Genomic DNA, 19,071 nt, shown 5'->3' with positions numbered 1-19,071 from the left:
GGTGGGTTTTCCGGGAAGAGGCTTGGGAACAAGTTGAGTTTTTGACAGTTGCATCTGCCAAACTGGGCTGAAATGTCTGTAATGCAGCACAGCACATTGGAACTAGTCGTAATAGTAAAAGGAACAACACTCCTCAGAGATTCGTCATGTCCAGGAAACTCTTCCCAAAGCCATAGGTTAAATTTATGACCACAAGATGAAGCTGAGAATTTTGGAGAAAACATCTTTTATTCTTAGATGCAGCAGTTAGTATGGATGATGCTCTGTATCCTGGAACTTTTCCTGTGATAATTATTAACATCATTGACCAACTCCGAGTCTTAGAGGAATAATTCAAATGTTTCAAATTCTTGACTTCAATTTAGAAAATGAATGCTCTGGACTGTAATTTTTTGATTCACTTTTTTTTTTTTTTTTTTAATGCTATTTTCATTTTTTAAAGATGAGTCCATTTGAAACAGGAACAATGTCCATCTTGGGAGTCATAATAATTTTTCTCTTTTTTTTCCCCTAGCTTTTTAAATTATTTTTATTTCAAAAAAAAAGGTTTCAAAGCTATATAGTTTTACAGCTGTGCAGTTAATAGGTATTTAATTTTATGATTTTTGTTAGATTTCTTGAATACAAGTTTGTTAGATTTGGTGTGAATACTTCTCTAGTTGTTATAATATCTAGGGATTGTTTTACATGACAGATTGAAGCAACTTTTTAATGTCAAATGCAGAGTAAATTATACTTCCCAGCTTTGTAAATTTAGTAATTTATGGGGTACCAAATTTGCAGTTATATCATTAACCTTTTGTTCTTCTGTTTATATCAAGCCACTTTTAGTTTTTTTCTTGTATGAAATGATCTTTTACATATGAACACTCCTTGTCTTGATCCAGTGACTTCTTCTGTTAGGGATGTATATCTATTTATTAATCTCAAAATAACACGTCATTTATAAAAGCTTTTCCATTAAAATATAAAAATGACTGTTACCTCTGATGTTTCTGACAGAAGAGAAAATTGAGTTTTAACACTTATTTTGAAAAGTTGACTTTGTAACTCTGCTGTGGTGTCTCCTCACTCAGACAGCTTCTGATATGTATTTTGAAGTATAATACAACATGAGCATTTAAAGAAGGGGTTTGCTCCATAGGGCATGCTTGTTGAAGCCTGCTTTCAAAAACGTTTTTTGATCTCTCTGTTGACTAGGACTGTCTCGGTGATTTGTTTCTGTAGATCCTATGCAGCATTGCCGATTGCTGCCTTTTATTTTGTTATTCCTTTACTATAAGCTGCATATGGGTCATTAAGATTATAGTTTGCCCTATTTCTTCTGTTCAGGATGTTCCAAATGTGCTGTACATCTGGTTGATCCATCTAGGTGGAAAAGATCAAAATTCTGACAGATTAGTTCATCTGAACTCTTTGCTGCTCTTAACGCAAGAGGGCCTGGCCATGGCCATGAGAGAAAGTTCAACCTGAGTTACTTTAGTGGAGTCCTGTCTTGCAGCGTAGTACTTTCTCCTTGCACTCTGGAGGAAGTGGGAAATGGGGAATGTTTGAAAGACTTAGCAAAATAAAGAGGTAAAAGAACAAGACAGGTGTGGCATATCTTCATTAAGCCCCACTAGAGCGTTTTACTTCTAGTCGTAATCTCCGGAGTTGCACTTTACATTGCAAGGTTGTCGGTGATCATGATGACTAAATAACAAAGCACTCCCTTGCCAGCAGTAGCAAGAAATATCATGTCTCCTTTTCCAAGTGTTGTTATGGTAAGGAAATGTTATTTCCTATCATCCTTGATAGATTTTTATAAGTTCTCATGAAAATTTTTTACTCAACTGGAAACCAGTATTTAAGTTGCCCAAACCAAAGTCTCCTCTTTTGGGTTTTCATTCTACTTCTTTGGTAATCATTAAAAAAAGTATCAAACAGCAATTTATTGTGGACACTCCCAAACTTTGTTGTCTTACTTATCATGAGTAGTAGAGGTGCCAACCTCTCCCAAGTTGTTAGATAAGTGGTATGACAGTAAATCCCCAGAGGACCTCAGTCACACCCCCTTTCTTCAGCCTTAGGCTCCTCTGCCCTTCTAAGTTGATATCTATCTTCTAGCAATGGGAGAAGTTGAGCCAGATAATTTTGGCAACCTCCGCTTTGCCTTCAGGGTTTCGGGTTTTTTTGGCTGTTTTCAGAAGAATCTGAAAATGGTGATGAAAGCAGAAATTCATGTGGAAAAATTTCTCTTTGAGAAAAACAGCTTCTTAATCATCAAAATGTTTTTGGTGAAACATCTCGATGTACTCACATGCACATAACTTCAAGTGAAACCATCTGTCACAGTGTCTGCTGCTTTCCAACTGCACCATGTGGCATAGGTTAGTCTGGTGGCCAATGCTGGCTACTGAGACTTTGTGCAAACAGAGATAGTACTGGCTTTTCATATGTGTGTAAAATGAGCCTGTAATTGTGCACAGCTACCTGTTTCCTTCCCTTTATTCTCATGAGTTCTGTGCAATGAATTACCTGAATCACAGACTGTTAGGGGCTGCTTTTATTTATTTGCACAGAGCTAAAAAGTCTGTGGCCTTCACTGCTGCTTGGGGACTCTGCTTGGTGAAATATCAGACATAAGAACAGAAGTACTCAGATGTTTTCTCTATTCAGTGCATATTGCTCATGGTATAAAGAATACAGAACTTAATGTGTTTCCTCTGCCATGATCGTGAATTATAAGGTTTTTTTACTTCTACCTGTACTGCCTGCAAGAAGGTGTTATAATTTAGAAGAAAGTAGCAATTTGAGCAGGATAGACATGCCTCCCACCTCTTTATTTTCTTTATATTTCAGCCCCTCTCTCCCCTCAGCCCCTGCTAATGTATTCTGTGGGCTTTAGGGATGAGACAAATTACTCTGTGTTGGCGACAAGAGCAAAATAAATGAGCCTTAGCTATGCAGGAAGGTCTCACTGCATAGCCAGATAGTGAGAGCACTTGTTAGTGGGGAAGGAATGCTACTGTATGTTTGGCATCCTGCTTCCAGGGCTCCTTCATTGATTTCATGCTGTCACTGTATATAAAAATAAAGAGCGAGCCCTGCAGGCAAGAAACACAAGCAGCTCTCCCAATTCTGGATAAGTGCCATAAGCAATAGACAGCAGACTCAGGTTTCTGCTTGTGCTCTCTTTTTGACTCACTAAATGCAAATTCTTGTTTTCTGCCTGTGACACAGCTTCAAGGAGAAGCTCTCTCTATTGGTATCCTAATGGATAGGAAGTGGAAGGAGAGGAATAAATACCTCAGTAGGCAGCAGGAGAGGAAATTGAACCTTATTTCTCTGTGGTTGTGGTGGATGTCTTTACCAGAATAAACCATGGAAATACTAATTATTTTTGAATGTGTAACTGTATCTATGGTGGATATATAGATGTGTACTATCAACTTTGGGAAATACTATGGCCACTGTACTATTTTGTGGGAGCCCTAATTTGCCTGCTGGATTTATTCAGAACTTGATTGGCAGATATCAAGGAGGTGCACATGAAGGCAAATGGTGTCTGATACAGTATAGACATGAACTGAATAATAAGCCTTTTAACATGGGTCTGCTGGCAAAGTGCAGTGGTTGTGTTTGTTTATGTTGTGGTACTGTGTCTTTTAGGCATTTAAGGTGCTGATCTACACGGATCTGAAAATTTCTCTGAAGGGCCAGTTTAAGAAGGGACACATACTAAATAGCTTCATTCATACCTGTGCTGCAGTATTCATATTTGTGCTTCAGGCTTTTGTCTTTCAGATAGCTCTAGGTGTTTCAGTGCTACATAAAATGCCTAAGGGCATTCATCTCTTGCAGTGAACCACCTGTTTGAAGTGAATCTTCTGAATACCCACTCTGGGCAAACCCTATGCTCCCTACACCAGCACATTCATATGGGCCTGGGAAAGAAGCCAGGCAGTAGCATCACGGGTGCTAGCGAGCCATCAGAGTTTTCTATCAGGTTAACCAGGCTTATTGTGACCAGTGGTCTTCCCAGACAGTTCACCCATAGCCAGGGATCATTTGGAGTAGTGGGTATGTTGTTTGCACACATCTGCCCTGTTTCAGAGCCAAGGATGCTTTAATGGAGGCAGTCCTAAGCCAGCTGGCTTCAGTGCTGGGAGTGTGATGGGACACAGTTTACTGGTGCAGGTGAAGACCTAGGCTAAAGGGGAGTTTCAATGAATGGCAGGGCAGAGGTGGCTGGTAAGCAAATTCTAGTCTGATTTGACAGCTCCATCCTCAGCTCACTAGGCAAAGTCAGGGCTCCACGATGAAGATACATTGTCTCTGAAAATTGGTGGTCTGTAGTGGTAGGAATGAAAAAGGCTCTGGCTCTGGTCATAGATGTCATAAATGTCTTCCTATGTGATACAGGACAGGACTCTTGGTATGTTGTTGTTAGACCATAAACTATAAGTTCTACCTGTGCCAAAGAGCTTTCAAAACTCTTTATTTACCATCTTGGTAAATAACTAATTAACTAAATTAATAAATACATGGGATTTGGGGCACCCTTGTACCATCCTGTGGTTTAGGGAAGTTACAGGCAAGGTTATTCCCAAATGTGGGGCCATCTGAGAGAGCTCAGTAGAGAGTGGCAGGAAAAGCAAATGGTTCTGAGCTGTCCCTTGTGAAGTCCCAACTAGACCATTATTGTGATGGTCATGAGTCTACTACAAGGTGAAGACATTCACCTGACATTTTTGTGTGGTGTTCCATCTGAGATTCTCCCTTACCTATGACAAAAAGGATAAGAATTTCTGTAAAGATAGGAACATCTTATGTGTCCAAGAGGATAATATCACATTAACATTGTCTGCTGCATGATAATCTTTCATTTATGTATACTGGGCCAGCTGTTTAGCTGATAAAAGTCACTTCACTGATTGCAGAGCAGCTGCACCGACTTGATGATTCACTTTTGTTCATTTCATTGTTTAGATTTATCATATTTATTAACCTCAGCAGAGAGAAAATGGTTTTCAAATATGGTTAAGGGAGGATTTTTGTACAGAAAAGATGAATTCTACTCTCAGTGACACCTAGCCCCATTTTGCAGGTAAAGATTGAATCTGATCATTATGTGTAAAATGAAATGGTTTATGTAAAATACCCACATATGATAATACTTTGGTTGGTATTCATAGAGCCATGCTTACTCCATCTGTCTGAGTTATAAATATTTTAAGTGCATATTTTGGTAAATTTTAGGGTTTGTAACAATGTAGTAAAATCAACTAGATGCTAATAAATTCTAGCAAGCACAGAAACTCAGTTATTTCTCTGTAGGAGTCTTTTTAGTTGCTTATGAATATCTTGCTACAGCTGCAAAAATATTGAACCAAGTTTAGACTTCAACTAATGTGCTGCTGAGAAAGTTGATTTTGTATATTTGGAACAACAGACTGGATTGTCAAAAATGAGTAGCAAATGTGTTTGCAGAAAAAAAATTGTCTGGCTTTTTTCTCCCTTTTTTGTCTAATGTTTAGAAATGCAGAATTACCTAAGAACCACATGCTGATGCAAGGATGAAGGTTGATGTTTCATAGCTTCCTCCTTTTCCCCAGCCATCTAAATCCAAATCCAAAATGCCATGGGGACAGTGGGAAGAGAGCTATTAGGCTGCCACTATTTCTTTCTGATCTATAAGTTGCCCAAAGTAACTACCAGCTTTTGGTAGAGCACAGATAGCTCACTTGGCTGTTGGTTTTAAACCAGCTTGGTCTGAGGTCTTTCAACATTTTCTACAACCTTTCACTCCCTGAATCTATGTCTGTGCCTCAGGTAGTGAGATTGCAGCAGTCTTCCCTAATTCCTGCATTTAGGAACTCCTGGGATCATACCCGGTACCACATCTGGGACTCTTATGAGCCTGCTCTGCTTTTTTGGGCCTTTAGGAATAGATTGAGGAACTTGCAGTCAAGTCTAGTTGAAACTAAATTTCAACAAAGATGTGGAGAAGAAAAGGAGCATGGTGATATTTCAGTAACAACAGCAAGGTTTGCATAGTTTTGCTCCAACCAGGTGAGCTTCTGTTTAAGACAAATTTTTAATTAAATGAAATTTGTCAAGCCTTGGAGTTTCCAGAATACAAGAATAAAATAAAACTTGTCTGCATTTGATTTGTAGAGGTATTTTTGTATTATATGTGGTTTTAAAAATATTTTCTAAAAGTTTTTTCAAAGTGCTTTTTTATTAGAAGAACTGTATGTTGACTAGTAGCTATCTTCAGATATCAGTGTCCTGATGATGCTGACAAAGGCTACAGACAGGAACCATAGTTTCAGAATTTTGCTATACTGTTCTCTGGTGAAGTCTGGTGCAAAAAAGAAAATGTCAAGTGTTCTGTCTCACCCATAATTAAAAAGCGGATGTTCTGTTTATGTGTTTTCTTACAGCTGGCAGCATTAGAGAGACAGATCTTTGACTTCCTTGGTTTCCAATGGGCTCCTATCCTTGGCAATTTCCTGCAAATAATAGTTGTCATTTTGGGTTTGTTTGGAACCATCCAGTTTAGGCCTCGGTATATAGTCGTGGTAAGTCTCATTTATTATCTTTTTTTTTTTTTTTTTTTTTTTTGGCAATTGGTTTTAAAACCTGTCATATTACAAAACAGAATTTTCTTGGTGTCAAAACACCAGATGGTATTTCTGTAAAAACTGTAGAGGTCTCCATGTCTTTTTGCAAATTTAGGACTACTGATGGGCTTTTCTGAGATTTTAGAAGTCATCAAGAATAGGAAACCTGGAGAAAATGCTGTCAAAATTATAACTATGATACAAGCCAAGTAGAATATGCATAAATGAAGAAATCAAATACAAATTGTGGTTATTTCTTCAATAGACAAGTGGAATCAATCAAATCAATCAAATCAACCAAAAAATATTTGTAATGGCCAAGTTATATTTAGCTACAACTCTTTAACAGGGAGAAGCAAGGATGGTAGAAATTTCTTTGGTCCTGCGAACCATAGGTTGCAAAGAAATCTCCTTCTCACTTACATGTGATTTTGTCAAGACCCGTATTTATGGTCTTGACCCTTAATTATTGTTAATTGTCTCTGATGCTTGTAACTTGGAGCTTCACAGTGGTTTTTCCCATGTTCTCAACATAGCAGGAATAAAATGAATTTTCAAAGCCATGAAGAAAACGGCCAACAAAAAAAATATCCCTGTTCCTCCCCCACACTCTCTTGAATGGATAAATATTATGCCTTACCTGGCATTACTTGTGTCTGGAACATCTCGGTTGTGTTGTCAGTTATGGATTTTAAAAGGCTGAAGTTATCTTTCTTTTTCCTCAGAAAAGAATGAAATAAATGTCTACTGGGGAAAACTGATTGAACAAATACTTAAAAAGTTTCATCTTTTCTAATTAAGCCTGGAATATTGTAATTCTTTGTCATGTCTTAAAAGGGAAAGTAAACAAAAACTGCCCCCAAGGTTGTACTCACATTAGCTAAGCTTACAAGCAGATTCTAACTATGGTTGGAGAACTGGGCATCCACATATTGATGCTTCATGCTCTCCATTTTATGCATAAGAAGCAAGTGAGGGTAAACATCTGTAAAATTAAGTAAGAGATGCGTCTAAAGTATAACATTACAAAATTCCTTACCCCTCAGGATCAGCACTGCTGTTCAGTAACACGAGCTCTGCTTTAATTCCCAAATGAAATGCAACAGATGTTGACTGTTTCTATATCTTTTCCAATATAGATGAACATTTTAGGCTATATTAAAGTGTGGGGGTTTTTTAAGCAAACTCATAATTAAAGAAAGAAACTCATTATCAGCAAAACACTTTTTTCTCAGATTTAACTGAACTTGTGTTCTGATTAATCTTTAAACATATATTTAAGAGCTCAAGCTACAGTAGGTGCAAATGCTCATTATTTGGGAAGATCAAGGCTTTAGAGCAGTTTCTATCTTTTACTAACACAATGTTCCCAGTGAAGTAGTAGTAGTTTGAGTCAAATCCTGAAGTCTGAAGAGTGAAGGTACACAAGGTGTCTAGAACTAGCCTCACAGCTCAACACCAGCAGAAGTAGGTGGCTTGCATTTCTCCCTGTTCCAAGTGTTCTTTTCCTTGGCTGAATACTTTTCCATATCTTCCCCACCAATTCTGACAGCAATTAACTGGATCCTTCATTAAGCCACTTCCACTCCTAAGCTATCAGAAAACCAACCTAGTAAAAAGTGGGAGAGTTTTTCACTAAACTGATGAGCTGAACCCAGTCTGCGAGGTTCCCAATGGTTGCCAGGGCCAACATAACGGAGGGATTGGGACTGCATGGTCGTGAATGGCCGTGTGGAGGTGGAGGGGAAAGGAGGAGCTGCAATACTCAGCTGTGGCCAGCTACAAACTTGTCAGTTCAGCATCTTGCCTAGCATCTTGCCCTCAGGCTGAATTCAGTTGATTCCTCAAGCATAAGCAATAGTCCTTTAGCTCAGCTGCTCCTTCAGTCCCTGTGCGGTTCCTTCATTTTCACCAGCACAAGCATCAGTTCAACCCCTTGGTAAACTGTCAAACCAGAACAGATCCAACTGAAAAGCAAATGTTTTCTTTACTGGTGGTAATTTAAGTGTAGGTCAGCTCTCTGACACGTTTTGCTTGTTCTAGCAGAAGTGAAGAGATGCTGGGGGAAAACGGGAACAAGTAGCTAAAGAAAAGAGAAGAGAAGTGCAAGGGGTCTTTCTACAGCAGTGCAGGGTTACACCAGCTCAAAGTGCTTGTTGAGGTATAGCCTGAGGATCTACCAGGCTATACCCATCACGTGCTCCTCAGAAAGTGTGCTTCCTAGGGCTGTCCCAACCACAGCAGTACTTTGCCCTCTGTCCACAGAAGCCCCAGACAGAGTCAGTGGTACAGACAGTAAAGACCTTAACCAATGCCAGCTCCAGGCTGTCTTCACTAAGGCAAAAGGGAATCTGAATGGAACTCTCCCAAGGAAGGGCATAGCTTACCTTCCTCCTTCTGAAACCCTTTGAAAACACTTGTTACAGCAGTAAACTTATATTGCTGACTTCAAGTATAAAGTCTGTTTAATGTAAATCTTCGGAAAGGTCCTGAATTTCAATATTAACCACAATGCAGATAGAGTCCTACCCAAGCTCTCACTAGTGAATTAGGCACCAAATTTTAACTGAGAAGCTTCATGGGCTTCCAAGTCCATAGCTGCACCCTCAGCCATGTCAAAGCCCCTGGATATGTAAGTTGTTGGTGTCCTGAGAATTTGGTACTGTGTCTTTGGCAGAAGTAATAGGTTGAGTAATGGTTTTATGTACTCTGGTTGCTGAAGCTTCTGATTTAGATTAAGCCTAATCCAATTTCACTGGAAAAGTAACCAATTACTTCAAGAAAAGTATGCTTAGTATCCATTGTCTTTTCCTTAAGACTTCACTGGAATTCAGCCTTACTAGTGCAGATGATCTTATCCAAAGATAAAAAATTGAAGTAAAGTGTGAATCATGTCAGATAAAACAGTTTGCTTCTGTAAGCTGTCTACACAAAATTGATCTGGCACATGTGAGCGCAAGTTGTCCCCATGATATTCTGTCATACTCTGGTGGTGATCTTGACTTAAGCTGACCAGGTCTAGGGTCGCTGTTTTAATCTCAAAAGAATGTTTTTAATCTATCTTCTGTGCAATGAAGTCTGTGCCTGAAGATTTCCCTGACAAGAGAAGTTACACAAAAGCTTTCACTTTGCCATCCTATGCTGCATATGTCGTGTTCTCTCTCCTCAAATTTTAACATGTGTAAGGAATAAGAAAGTAAGTAAATAATTGTAATACATGTAGGACTATAACTCGAAGGACATCTATACTGCAGTCAAATATGAGACTAGTTCTGCAGGCACAGTTGAGCAGGCTTTTGTTGCACATACGCAGAGCCAAGGAATTCAGTGAGGGCTGTAATAAAAACTGATAAACACAATAGCATCTGCATGCTTCTAACTCCTCTTCCACTGCCATGGAACCCAAGCTACTTACTGTATCACTAGCATTTAATGACTGCATAATCTACAGTCATTTCTTTGACAGCAGCATAAGCATAGCCATCGTAGATTGAAAGTCTGAAGAAAGAAATTAGTTTGAGTGATGTAAAATTTGTCATGAGAGCTTTCTACCAAAAAAAAACACCCCACTATGTATGAACCGTCATACAATAGCTGATTCATGAGGCATCTCCATTGAATACAATTGTCATTCAAAGCACTTTAAGGTAGTGGCTCATGTCGTCTGTCTACAGTCTTTTAGATACATGGATGGTAATTCTGAAATAAATCTGGAATTTCACTTGCTCATAACTAAAATTCCAAGTCCTCAGAGCTTAGGAAACAGAGAAAGAGGGAGCAGCAACATTGACTTCCAGTGCCCTAATTAGTTTAAATCCAATAATTATTTCTAATACATTTTGTATTAATTAGTAATTTAGATAAATTTTGTGAACAATTTGTTCTTTCACTAAGAAAATGTGCTACTTTCAGTATTTGAATATTTTTTGACTGAATTAAATCAGTGCAAAGTTCCCAGGGGACATAAGAGTGCAGAGCTGATTCCTAATTTTCCCATATTAGCTCATTTGAAACTTGCTCAAACATTTGTAAAGAAGAAAAAAACAGCTAAATTTCAGCTCTAACCATGTTGTTACACTTGCGTCACAAAGCTCCAGAGCTCTGGTGTGATCCATTTCCCTATGCATGCTTTTCCTTTCTTAATAGAACTTGCTGTCAGCAGCAAGATTTCCAGGCTGTTAAAACTGATAAAAGATGATGACAGGATACTTGTTAAAGCTGGGGATTTTCCCCCTCTTCTACTTCTGATGTGGAACTTCAAAAGGCTCCTGAATGATGAGTCATACAGTTAAAATTTTACAAACTAGACCCAAACCTGAATAAAAATGTGTTAGTGAAACAGTGAAGGATGAAATTAATACACTTAGGTAGGCAGAATATAAGGTGGAAATCTCTGCTTTACTTGCCTTAATGTATTCCAATAAATAATATAATATGATATATAGGCAATGTGTACAGTTGAAAAGCCAGGAGAGATTTTCTTAAAGAAGCGTAAACCAAAAACCACAAAAGCACAAGAAATGCTGTACAGGATGCTTTACACTGTACTCAAACAAATGTTACACAGACAGTGAAAACACATATGAAATATTTGGGCTTCCAAAATTACTCCTTCAATATCCTCCCTGGTAAGTCCTGTGTTGTTACTGCTCTATCATGTTGATTTATGCCACTTCCCAGTACTTATAAGGCTCTGCAAGTACTGATGCCTCTGAGGCACAGCCAGGTATTACGGAGGGATGATCTGAGTTGCTCCTTTCCCTTGAAGTGTCCCTGAGTCAACTGCATTCTCCCTAGTGCCCCCCAGATTTAAATACGCACTTAAAATACTTTACTCATTACAGCTAAACTTATCCCCCAATCCTTGTAACAGTCAAACTTAGAAAATTGCCTTTTTTCTTTACCTTTCAATTTAAGAAGTCATCCTTTGCATTTTTTGCTTAACCAGTTCTTTTTGTGACTTTGTGTCCATCCAATGTGAGTGATTTAACTCTAGAAAGGTTTGTATTTCACTAATACATGAAATGTATCTCTGCATCGGTTTCAATACGACATGTAAAGTCAAAAGAGTTATAGGAATCTCACTGTTGTAGAGAGGCTGGCATTATGAGAAGGGATCTGAAAGGAACCTGCTAGGCTTGACAGTAATTTAATAGACATTTAAACCTGTAAGGTTTAAGAAGTACTCTTTCCACATAACTTATAAGACTCCAAATACTTCCTCACACCACCTAGTATACAATCCTTAGTGCAAAAGAGCAAAAGGAAAAAAAAGGGATATAGTGCATCAAGGGGGAAATAAGCAAAGATTATTACCAGGTCCTAGGTCCTTCCACTAGAAGGAATCTACTACAAAAACATCCACGTGATTTTTTAGGTGGTGCATCGTACTGAGTGCAAAATAAAAAACCCAACTCTTCTTCTCAGTTCAACCTGTGTGGAAAGTTCCTTCTTCATGCCAGATATGGTAAAGGTTGTGATGCTGAGCATGAGACCAGATGAGCTGGAGGGGACTGAATGTGGCTGGTAAAAAAGAACTGGGGCAGAAATCACTGGATGTGGGGTAGTAAAAGTGAGCAAACACAACAGGATGGACAGGATAATGTTTAGGACATGTAGTGGGAGAGGCTGAATGGCAGATCAGGTCATGAAACAGGTTAGGTGAGGTTCCTTGGAAGGGAAATGGAGCCTGAGGATCAGTGTGGACCTAAAGTTTCAGACCCTAAACATTCCCATGCTGAGACAAAATTGTCAGCATGCATGATCTTCATACAGAGGATGGTAATTTGGGTTGTTTCTCTGTTAGAAAAAAAAGTGTTCATGATGGATCTAAAAGTTAAAACTTTCTTAATGACTTAAACAGGTGTTAGTGTGATGCCACATCATGGAATATTGCTATATTTTTTTTAACCTAGAAGGTAAATACGTATAAATCTACACACATACATGTAATGGTCAAAAAGTATCACAAAATTTTCAGAAAGAAACACTCAAAAATTTAGAAAAATTTTTATTAAAGCCCTTCTGTGCAATCTTACTGTGATCCTTTTATATATTTGCAATTCTGTACTGGATAGATGTATACCAATTCTTACTATACTGTCACCTCACTTTCAATAGAAAGGACAGATATCTGGGGGTTTTCTGGTGATCGCAGCCAGGGAATAGAAACTTGATTTGCAGAAAACAGAAGACAGTGGGAAGACTGAGGCACATGCTAGCAAGAATAAAAGGATTGCTTTTGCTGTGAAGGCTGTGCTATGTAGCTGAGATTTATCTCTGCTCTCAAACACTGAAATCCTTTTGGACACAAAACGAGTCACTTTAACCAAACTTGTCATGCTCTTTGTTTTCCCCTTGCATTCTGGGTTCTTGTCTTGAGACCTTGTGGTCTGATTTGCACAAGTGCTGCATGCTCAACCCTAGGGAGCTGAGAGTTTATAAAGCACTGTATAACCTCAAGTGTTCTGAAAAATGAACTCTTAAGCACCTTAAGTTGGATGTCTATAATGTATGAATACTTCTGAATGTAATCTCTGCATGTATCAGAACATCATTTGCATTCTGAGAGCTGTATTATTCCCTTATAATATAAAATAAATTACTTAATGTTTGCGCAGCTCCTGCACATTACAGCAATGAGCATCTTAGTAAACCTCATGAGGAAATTAATATTCTATCCTCAGAGCAGGGTCTGAGTGACAAGGAGAAATGAAGTATTGAGTTAGCGGTTTATAAAATGTGTTAAGGGAGGTAAGATCTTTTAAAATAAGAATATATTTATGGTGATTTAATTAAGGTTTGCATTGCATTGCACATCCACAAAGTAGAAAAATTAAATTGGCATAAATAACCCAAATTCTGACAATTCCTAATTTTGCTTTCTTGCTTTTGTTGACTATAACGTTTTGTTTAATGTAGTCTTCCCTAACTGCTTATGGAACTATGCAAGATAAAAAATCTGCTCCTTGCATAATATCCAAAAAGATGTGTTTTCAAATGTGGACAATAACTCTCTTACTTAAAGAAATTATGTAGTACCAATTACTGAATAGGTAATTATTATGTTTATAAAGCAAATGGAGCTCAAATTTAGACTTCTGCGGTTCAGTGAGCGTGTAGGAAGAGCCTCTCCATACACAGCAGCTGGGTTTCAAGGTGTACACCTGCTTTGCACCTGTACTTCTCTTTCAGAAATCCTCACAGTGGATAAGGAACCAAACCAGTCATAACTGTAAAACAAACTGGAAAAACAAACTGTAAAATAACCTGGCCTGGGATAGCATGTTCAGACAGTTTTTGCCTGCATAGTACAGAGCTGTCATTGGTGCCTATGGGACAGAATGAGGCCATTAACAGATTTGGCTTGGCCTGGCAGATGAAGCAGGATTCCTTTTGTTGTGGTGACAGATTTAGTTCATGGACAGATAAAAAATTCTTTCTTAAAAAGGCGAATTCTCCTGAATAGTCTCAATTCTGCTTTTTACAAACAACTGGCTTGTATGAATAGTTCATTAATTTTGAACACTCTGCACATAATATTCTGAGGATAAATGCTGGAAAATCAGTAGCTTATAATGAATTACTACAAAGCCAACAAATGTAGTAAAATGTCATGTACTCTTTTAAATTAATCTTATGAATAGTGCAGACATTATACTGCTCACAGACCATGGCAGCTTTGTCTATTTTATAATAACTTAGCCTTCAGTTGCCACACTGCCCTTCTCAGTAAAACAGAGGAAGCTGCCCAGGAGTGTTGCTCTTATTTTGTTTATTAATTGCCTACTTCTTAGGCCATAGCCATCTCCCAGCTGTCTACCTACCTCAGGAGAAATTATATTAAAGAAGTTCACAGGTTTGGTGTACAGAAATGCATTGGAGCTTAATCAAAGTGGGGAAAAATTCAATCCTCTTCACCTGAACCTTTCATTATACATCACAGGGAGGGGAAGGAAGAGGGACAAAACCCAAAACTGAGCAAGAAGGCCAAACTGATGGCACCTGTGCAATGCAAATGGGATCCAGCATGATGTAGATTAGTATGTTGAGCTTTAATGATTACATTGAAGCAAAACAATAGCATATTAACCCTCATCTGGACTTGCAAAGGCTCTTAGCAGCAGTTCTTCACTGTGAAGATTTTAAGTGTGTAAATGTAAATGTAAAGTGGCAGTGCTGCTGCTCATTGCATTTTTTCAGGAGGAGGTAGCTCGAGCGTGATTGGGTGGGCACTTGGTCCATCAGGCAGAAATGCTTCTGAGGTGCACTGCCCAGAGAGTTCACTGGGAATAGTTTACAGTTGTATGTTAGTAAACAGTGCATCTATAAGGAAATAGTGCCAGTCTATTGTGCTGCCAATTAAGACACAAAGATCACAGAATCAACTAGGTTGGAAAAGACCTCTGAGGTCATTGAGTCCAACCTTTGACCTAACACCACCTCATCTACTAGACCATGGCACTAAGTGTCACATCCACTCTCTTGCTAGAAAACACCTTCAGGGTTGGTGACTCCAACACCTCCCTGGGAGGCCCGTTCCAATGTCTAATCACTCTCTCTGTAAAGAACTTCTTCCTCATGTCCAACCTAAACTTCCCCTGGTGCAGCTTAAGACCATGCCCTCTTATCCCACTGCTAGTTTCCTGTGAGAAGAGCCTGACCCCTCCTGGCTGCAACTTCTTTCAGGTAGTTGCAGACAGTGATAAGGTCACCCCTGGGCCTCCTCTTCTCCAGGCTGAGCAACCCGAGCTCCCTCAGCCACTCCTCGCAGGACTTGTGCTCCAGTCCCTTCAGCAGCCTCATTGCCCTTCTTTGGACATGCTTCAGCACCTCAATGTCCTTCCTGAACTGAGGGGCTCAGAACTGGACACAGTAGTCAAGGTGACGTCAAGCTGAGTTAAGGTAGACAAATTATTTGCCCATTCATGCTGTAGGTGGAGTATGAGTTCAATATGACATTGGAGAACTCAGAAGAGATATGGATACATTCAACTGTTAAGGTTGCTTTGTAGGATCAGGTTCATGGCAGAGGGGCTAGAGACGTAGTGAGTTATTTTTATTGTAATTTAAGTGCATTTTACTGTCAAATACAGTTTCACCTGTATTTGTTTAAAAGAAAAAAATCCAGATTATCAGATCAATAGATCTTCTGTTTTATTTGGTGATGAGATTTTTTTCCTTTTGCCTTTCTTTATAATATTTAAATGTTATTTCAATGTTTGCTTATTTAAAGTACTGTGTTATTCTGGAATTTCCTTCAAAAGAGCTCAATCATAATTTAAAAATTACTTACAGTTGCCACAAAACCAGTGTTTAGGTCAGCATTTTGGACTTAATTGATATCAGTAGGATAGTCTAAAACTACAAAGAATAAATATGTTTTATTGGTATTTATTTAGTACAGCAATGAATATTGGATTTGTAATTTCCAGTGCTTCTTAGGGTACTTCTGTAGGGAGAACTCCTTTTCTGAACTCTCTGTGCTTGGTTGTTCCCAGAAGAACAATGCTTATTGATATCAGGTTTTTTTATTATTGATCTGCTCACTGTAAAGTCTTTTCATCTTCACATTTTATTTTTCTGTCTTTTTGCTTTCGTCTGGCTTTGTGTTTAGTACACGGTGTGGACTGCCCTGTGGGTCACCTGGAATGTTTTCATTATCTGCTTCTATTTGGAAGTAGGCGGACTTTCCAAGGTAGGTCACTTATCCTTCTTCATGTTTATGGGAGGGTGTTTTAAAAGCAGGACTCTCAGATTTTAGAAGACTGGAACCACAGAGGAAAAATGTGGTTGTTTGAACATACAATTTGATCTTTGGATCTCCTCCAACAAGAGCTCTAGCGTTTGAACTTCTCGCTGATAGTAAGTAGCCAAGGGTTTGAAGTACATAAATGCAATTAATCTAAATTACAGTTGCCTTCTGAAGTATCATCTGAGGGGTGGGGAGGGTATTCAGTTGTAAATTTGAGGTTCTTTTTGATTGTTGAAAAACAGGCAATGTCATTTTGGTGGAATTTTCAAGTGTGTATATGAAAAGTACGAATTTCCAAGATTGCTTTGAAAGGAGCTAAAGAAAATTACTAAGAAGGTTAATGTAATAAGTTGTTGAGCAAATTGATCTCACGGTGAAAATTTTAATTCCTTATAAAAAAGAACGAATGGCAAAGGATTACTATTGTCACATCTGAATAAAACTTTCCTTTACATGGCACTCAGTGCTCTAGGTCACCAATTCCTTCTTCAAACCTCTGATTAGAGTAGAAATGTTTACTGAAATTATCGAGAGACATGTGCTCTCATTCAAGGTGGCGCTTATGTTAGCAGAGTTTATGTTTTGCATTGTATCTATAGTGAGTTCCATACAACACCTGCTGGTTTTTATCCTCGAGTTGGACATAGATGATACCAGTCTTTGTTTACCACAACCATACTTAAATGATTCCAGGCAGAGTATGCCATGGTACATGCTGATCCTGGCATTTTTACTAGAATGAATGTCACCGTTACTGATTGTAGATTTAGTGATACGAACTACATCTCTGCTAATTCATGCAGTGCTTTTAGAGAATGCAGTTCTGTGCAATGTGCTCTCGGGAGACCCTGCTTGAGCAGGGAGGACCAGACGACCCACTGTGATCCCTTCCAACCTTACCTGTTCTGTGATTCTGTGATTCTGTGATTCTGTGATTCTGTGATTCTGTGATTTGCGTGCTCCACTCAGTTCAGAGTGGAACACTTATGAGCTACATACTCGCTAGAATTAAAGGTCCTAGCTTTTGGCTTACAACAAACAGAAAACTGGTGAAACTAATTTAATAAGAAATAAAATTTAATTTACTCAGTAGAAATTCCATTAAAATTAAAACTTTCAGTGATAGGTTCCTTTGGTGATAAAATTTCGTAATGAAAAGCTGCAACAGTTTGTTTTTCCTCCAAATATGATGTAGCTATGAGAAGTCATGCGCTTGATGAGGAAATTAGTGCACTTCATAGAGGACCAAAATAAATGATCCTAATGGTATGTTCTGATTTAAAAATCTAGTAGGTGAACAGAAGAGCAACACATGGAAGTGATGAATGCCTGAAGTAATTGTTAATTCTCATGATACACAGAGGTTGTATTTTTTCATTTAGTTGGGCCATGTCTCTTTTTGTAGTGACTGTTATATTTTATATATAACTAGTATATTTATCTAAGAGCCTAGGAAGTGAAGCAAAACTTTTAGTATGACCCCTCTGAGTCTGTGAAAATTTGAGTTGTTTTTCCATTGATTTCAAAGGATTCTGATCACCTCCTTAGTTTGAGAGGTTTATAAATCAGCAGATATGAATTGAAATCCTGCATCTTCCAGTTTCAACTCTGTTTCACTTTTAGCTCTTCTTATTTAACATATATGATGAATCACAGTGCAGAGAAATAGTAGCAAAAACATTGTTCAGCAGCTGAGAAAATTCCCTTTTTTTAGTATATACTTCACTTGATCTTAACATTTTTGTGGCATTTTTATCTTGTGGTTGATAATGACAACATTTGAAAAGTATTTTCTCAACAAAGTGATAGACCCAAATTATTTCCATGGAAGTTGACTACTCTTGTATAGATTATGTCAAAGGTCTGAATGTTGGCACCAAGTTAGTAATGATAGAATCTAGAATCTTGTTCAGTAAATAGTGGAATTTTGGATTCATTTAATGCTCTTTCTGAAAATTGTGCTAGAGATGATGAAGCTGAGGTCCTTTTGCACCATATGCCTAAAATCGTGGGTATTTTCAATTTGTATGTGATTTAATTGGGACCCAGATTTTATCCAAGATGTTAATTTAAAAAATTCATCGTTGCTTGACATTAATATGTTGCTGTGTTGTCAGGTGTGATAGAAAGAGACTGTTATCAAGGTATGTTAGTGTGGTTGGGAAATAAAACACCATCATGAGCTTTTCAAGGGTGGCTGTTTATTCCGTATTGAAATCTTGGTAGGGAATAGTCACTTTTTTTCCTTACTATTGTACTATTTTTCCATTAAAAAAAAAAAAAGCAGCTTTGTTTCTGAAATGTATACAGAATGATTATAATTTTAAACTTCTGTTGGCATACTACCAGGGGAAAATTTTGGTGCTGTCTGGCAGATGACTGATTTCTGTTGGTTTGTTTGTTTATAAGCACTTTCATGTTTGTATTTGCTCTGACCAGAATTAGTTATCTGTTGGATGGAGTCCCGCATGTTTATTAGGTCTTCAATCAGGGATGGTTCAGAAAATATAACTTGATACAATGATAAATGGTAATTTGAATTCAATGTGTTCACAAGGAGTATGCACATAATGCAGACAAGCTTTTCAAAAGTCATAATACAAACACTCAACTGCTGAAATTTTGCTCAGATCTTACTCCTGCAGCAGAGCCAAAGATCTGCTTTGAATATTTACCGAATTCTGCCAAGGAGTTCCATTGCAGTTAATG

At 38.1% G+C, this 19,071-nt stretch overlaps 2 protein-coding genes across 3 annotated transcripts in view; one reads left to right on the top strand and one right to left on the bottom strand.

Annotated features, from left to right (window-relative positions):
- The window catches only part of LOC126647092 (aspartyl/asparaginyl beta-hydroxylase-like), a 724,697-nt gene that overhangs the window by 318,993 nt on the left and 386,633 nt on the right, over positions 1-19,071 (bottom strand). The window lies entirely within an intron of this gene.
- NKAIN3 (sodium/potassium transporting ATPase interacting 3) overlaps positions 1-19,071 on the top strand; it is a 330,561-nt gene that overhangs the window by 148,878 nt on the left and 162,612 nt on the right. For both annotated transcript variants that reach the window (XM_050329112.1, XM_050329122.1), the window contains exons 2-3: positions 6,429-6,566; positions 16,225-16,305. In XM_050329112.1, the coding sequence (XP_050185069.1) occupies positions 6,429-6,566; positions 16,225-16,305 (219 nt within the window). The remainder of the gene's footprint in view (positions 1-6,428; positions 6,567-16,224; positions 16,306-19,071) is intronic.

Source organism: Myiozetetes cayanensis, unplaced genomic scaffold (genome assembly GCF_022539395.1).
Source record: "Myiozetetes cayanensis isolate MyiCay16 unplaced genomic scaffold, myiCay2020 scf1, whole genome shotgun sequence".
In the NCBI taxonomy this organism is placed as follows: domain Eukaryota; kingdom Metazoa; phylum Chordata; class Aves; order Passeriformes; family Tyrannidae; genus Myiozetetes; species Myiozetetes cayanensis.
Note: the sequence above shows the minus strand (reverse complement) of the source record. Positions and strands in the feature narration are given on the sequence as shown.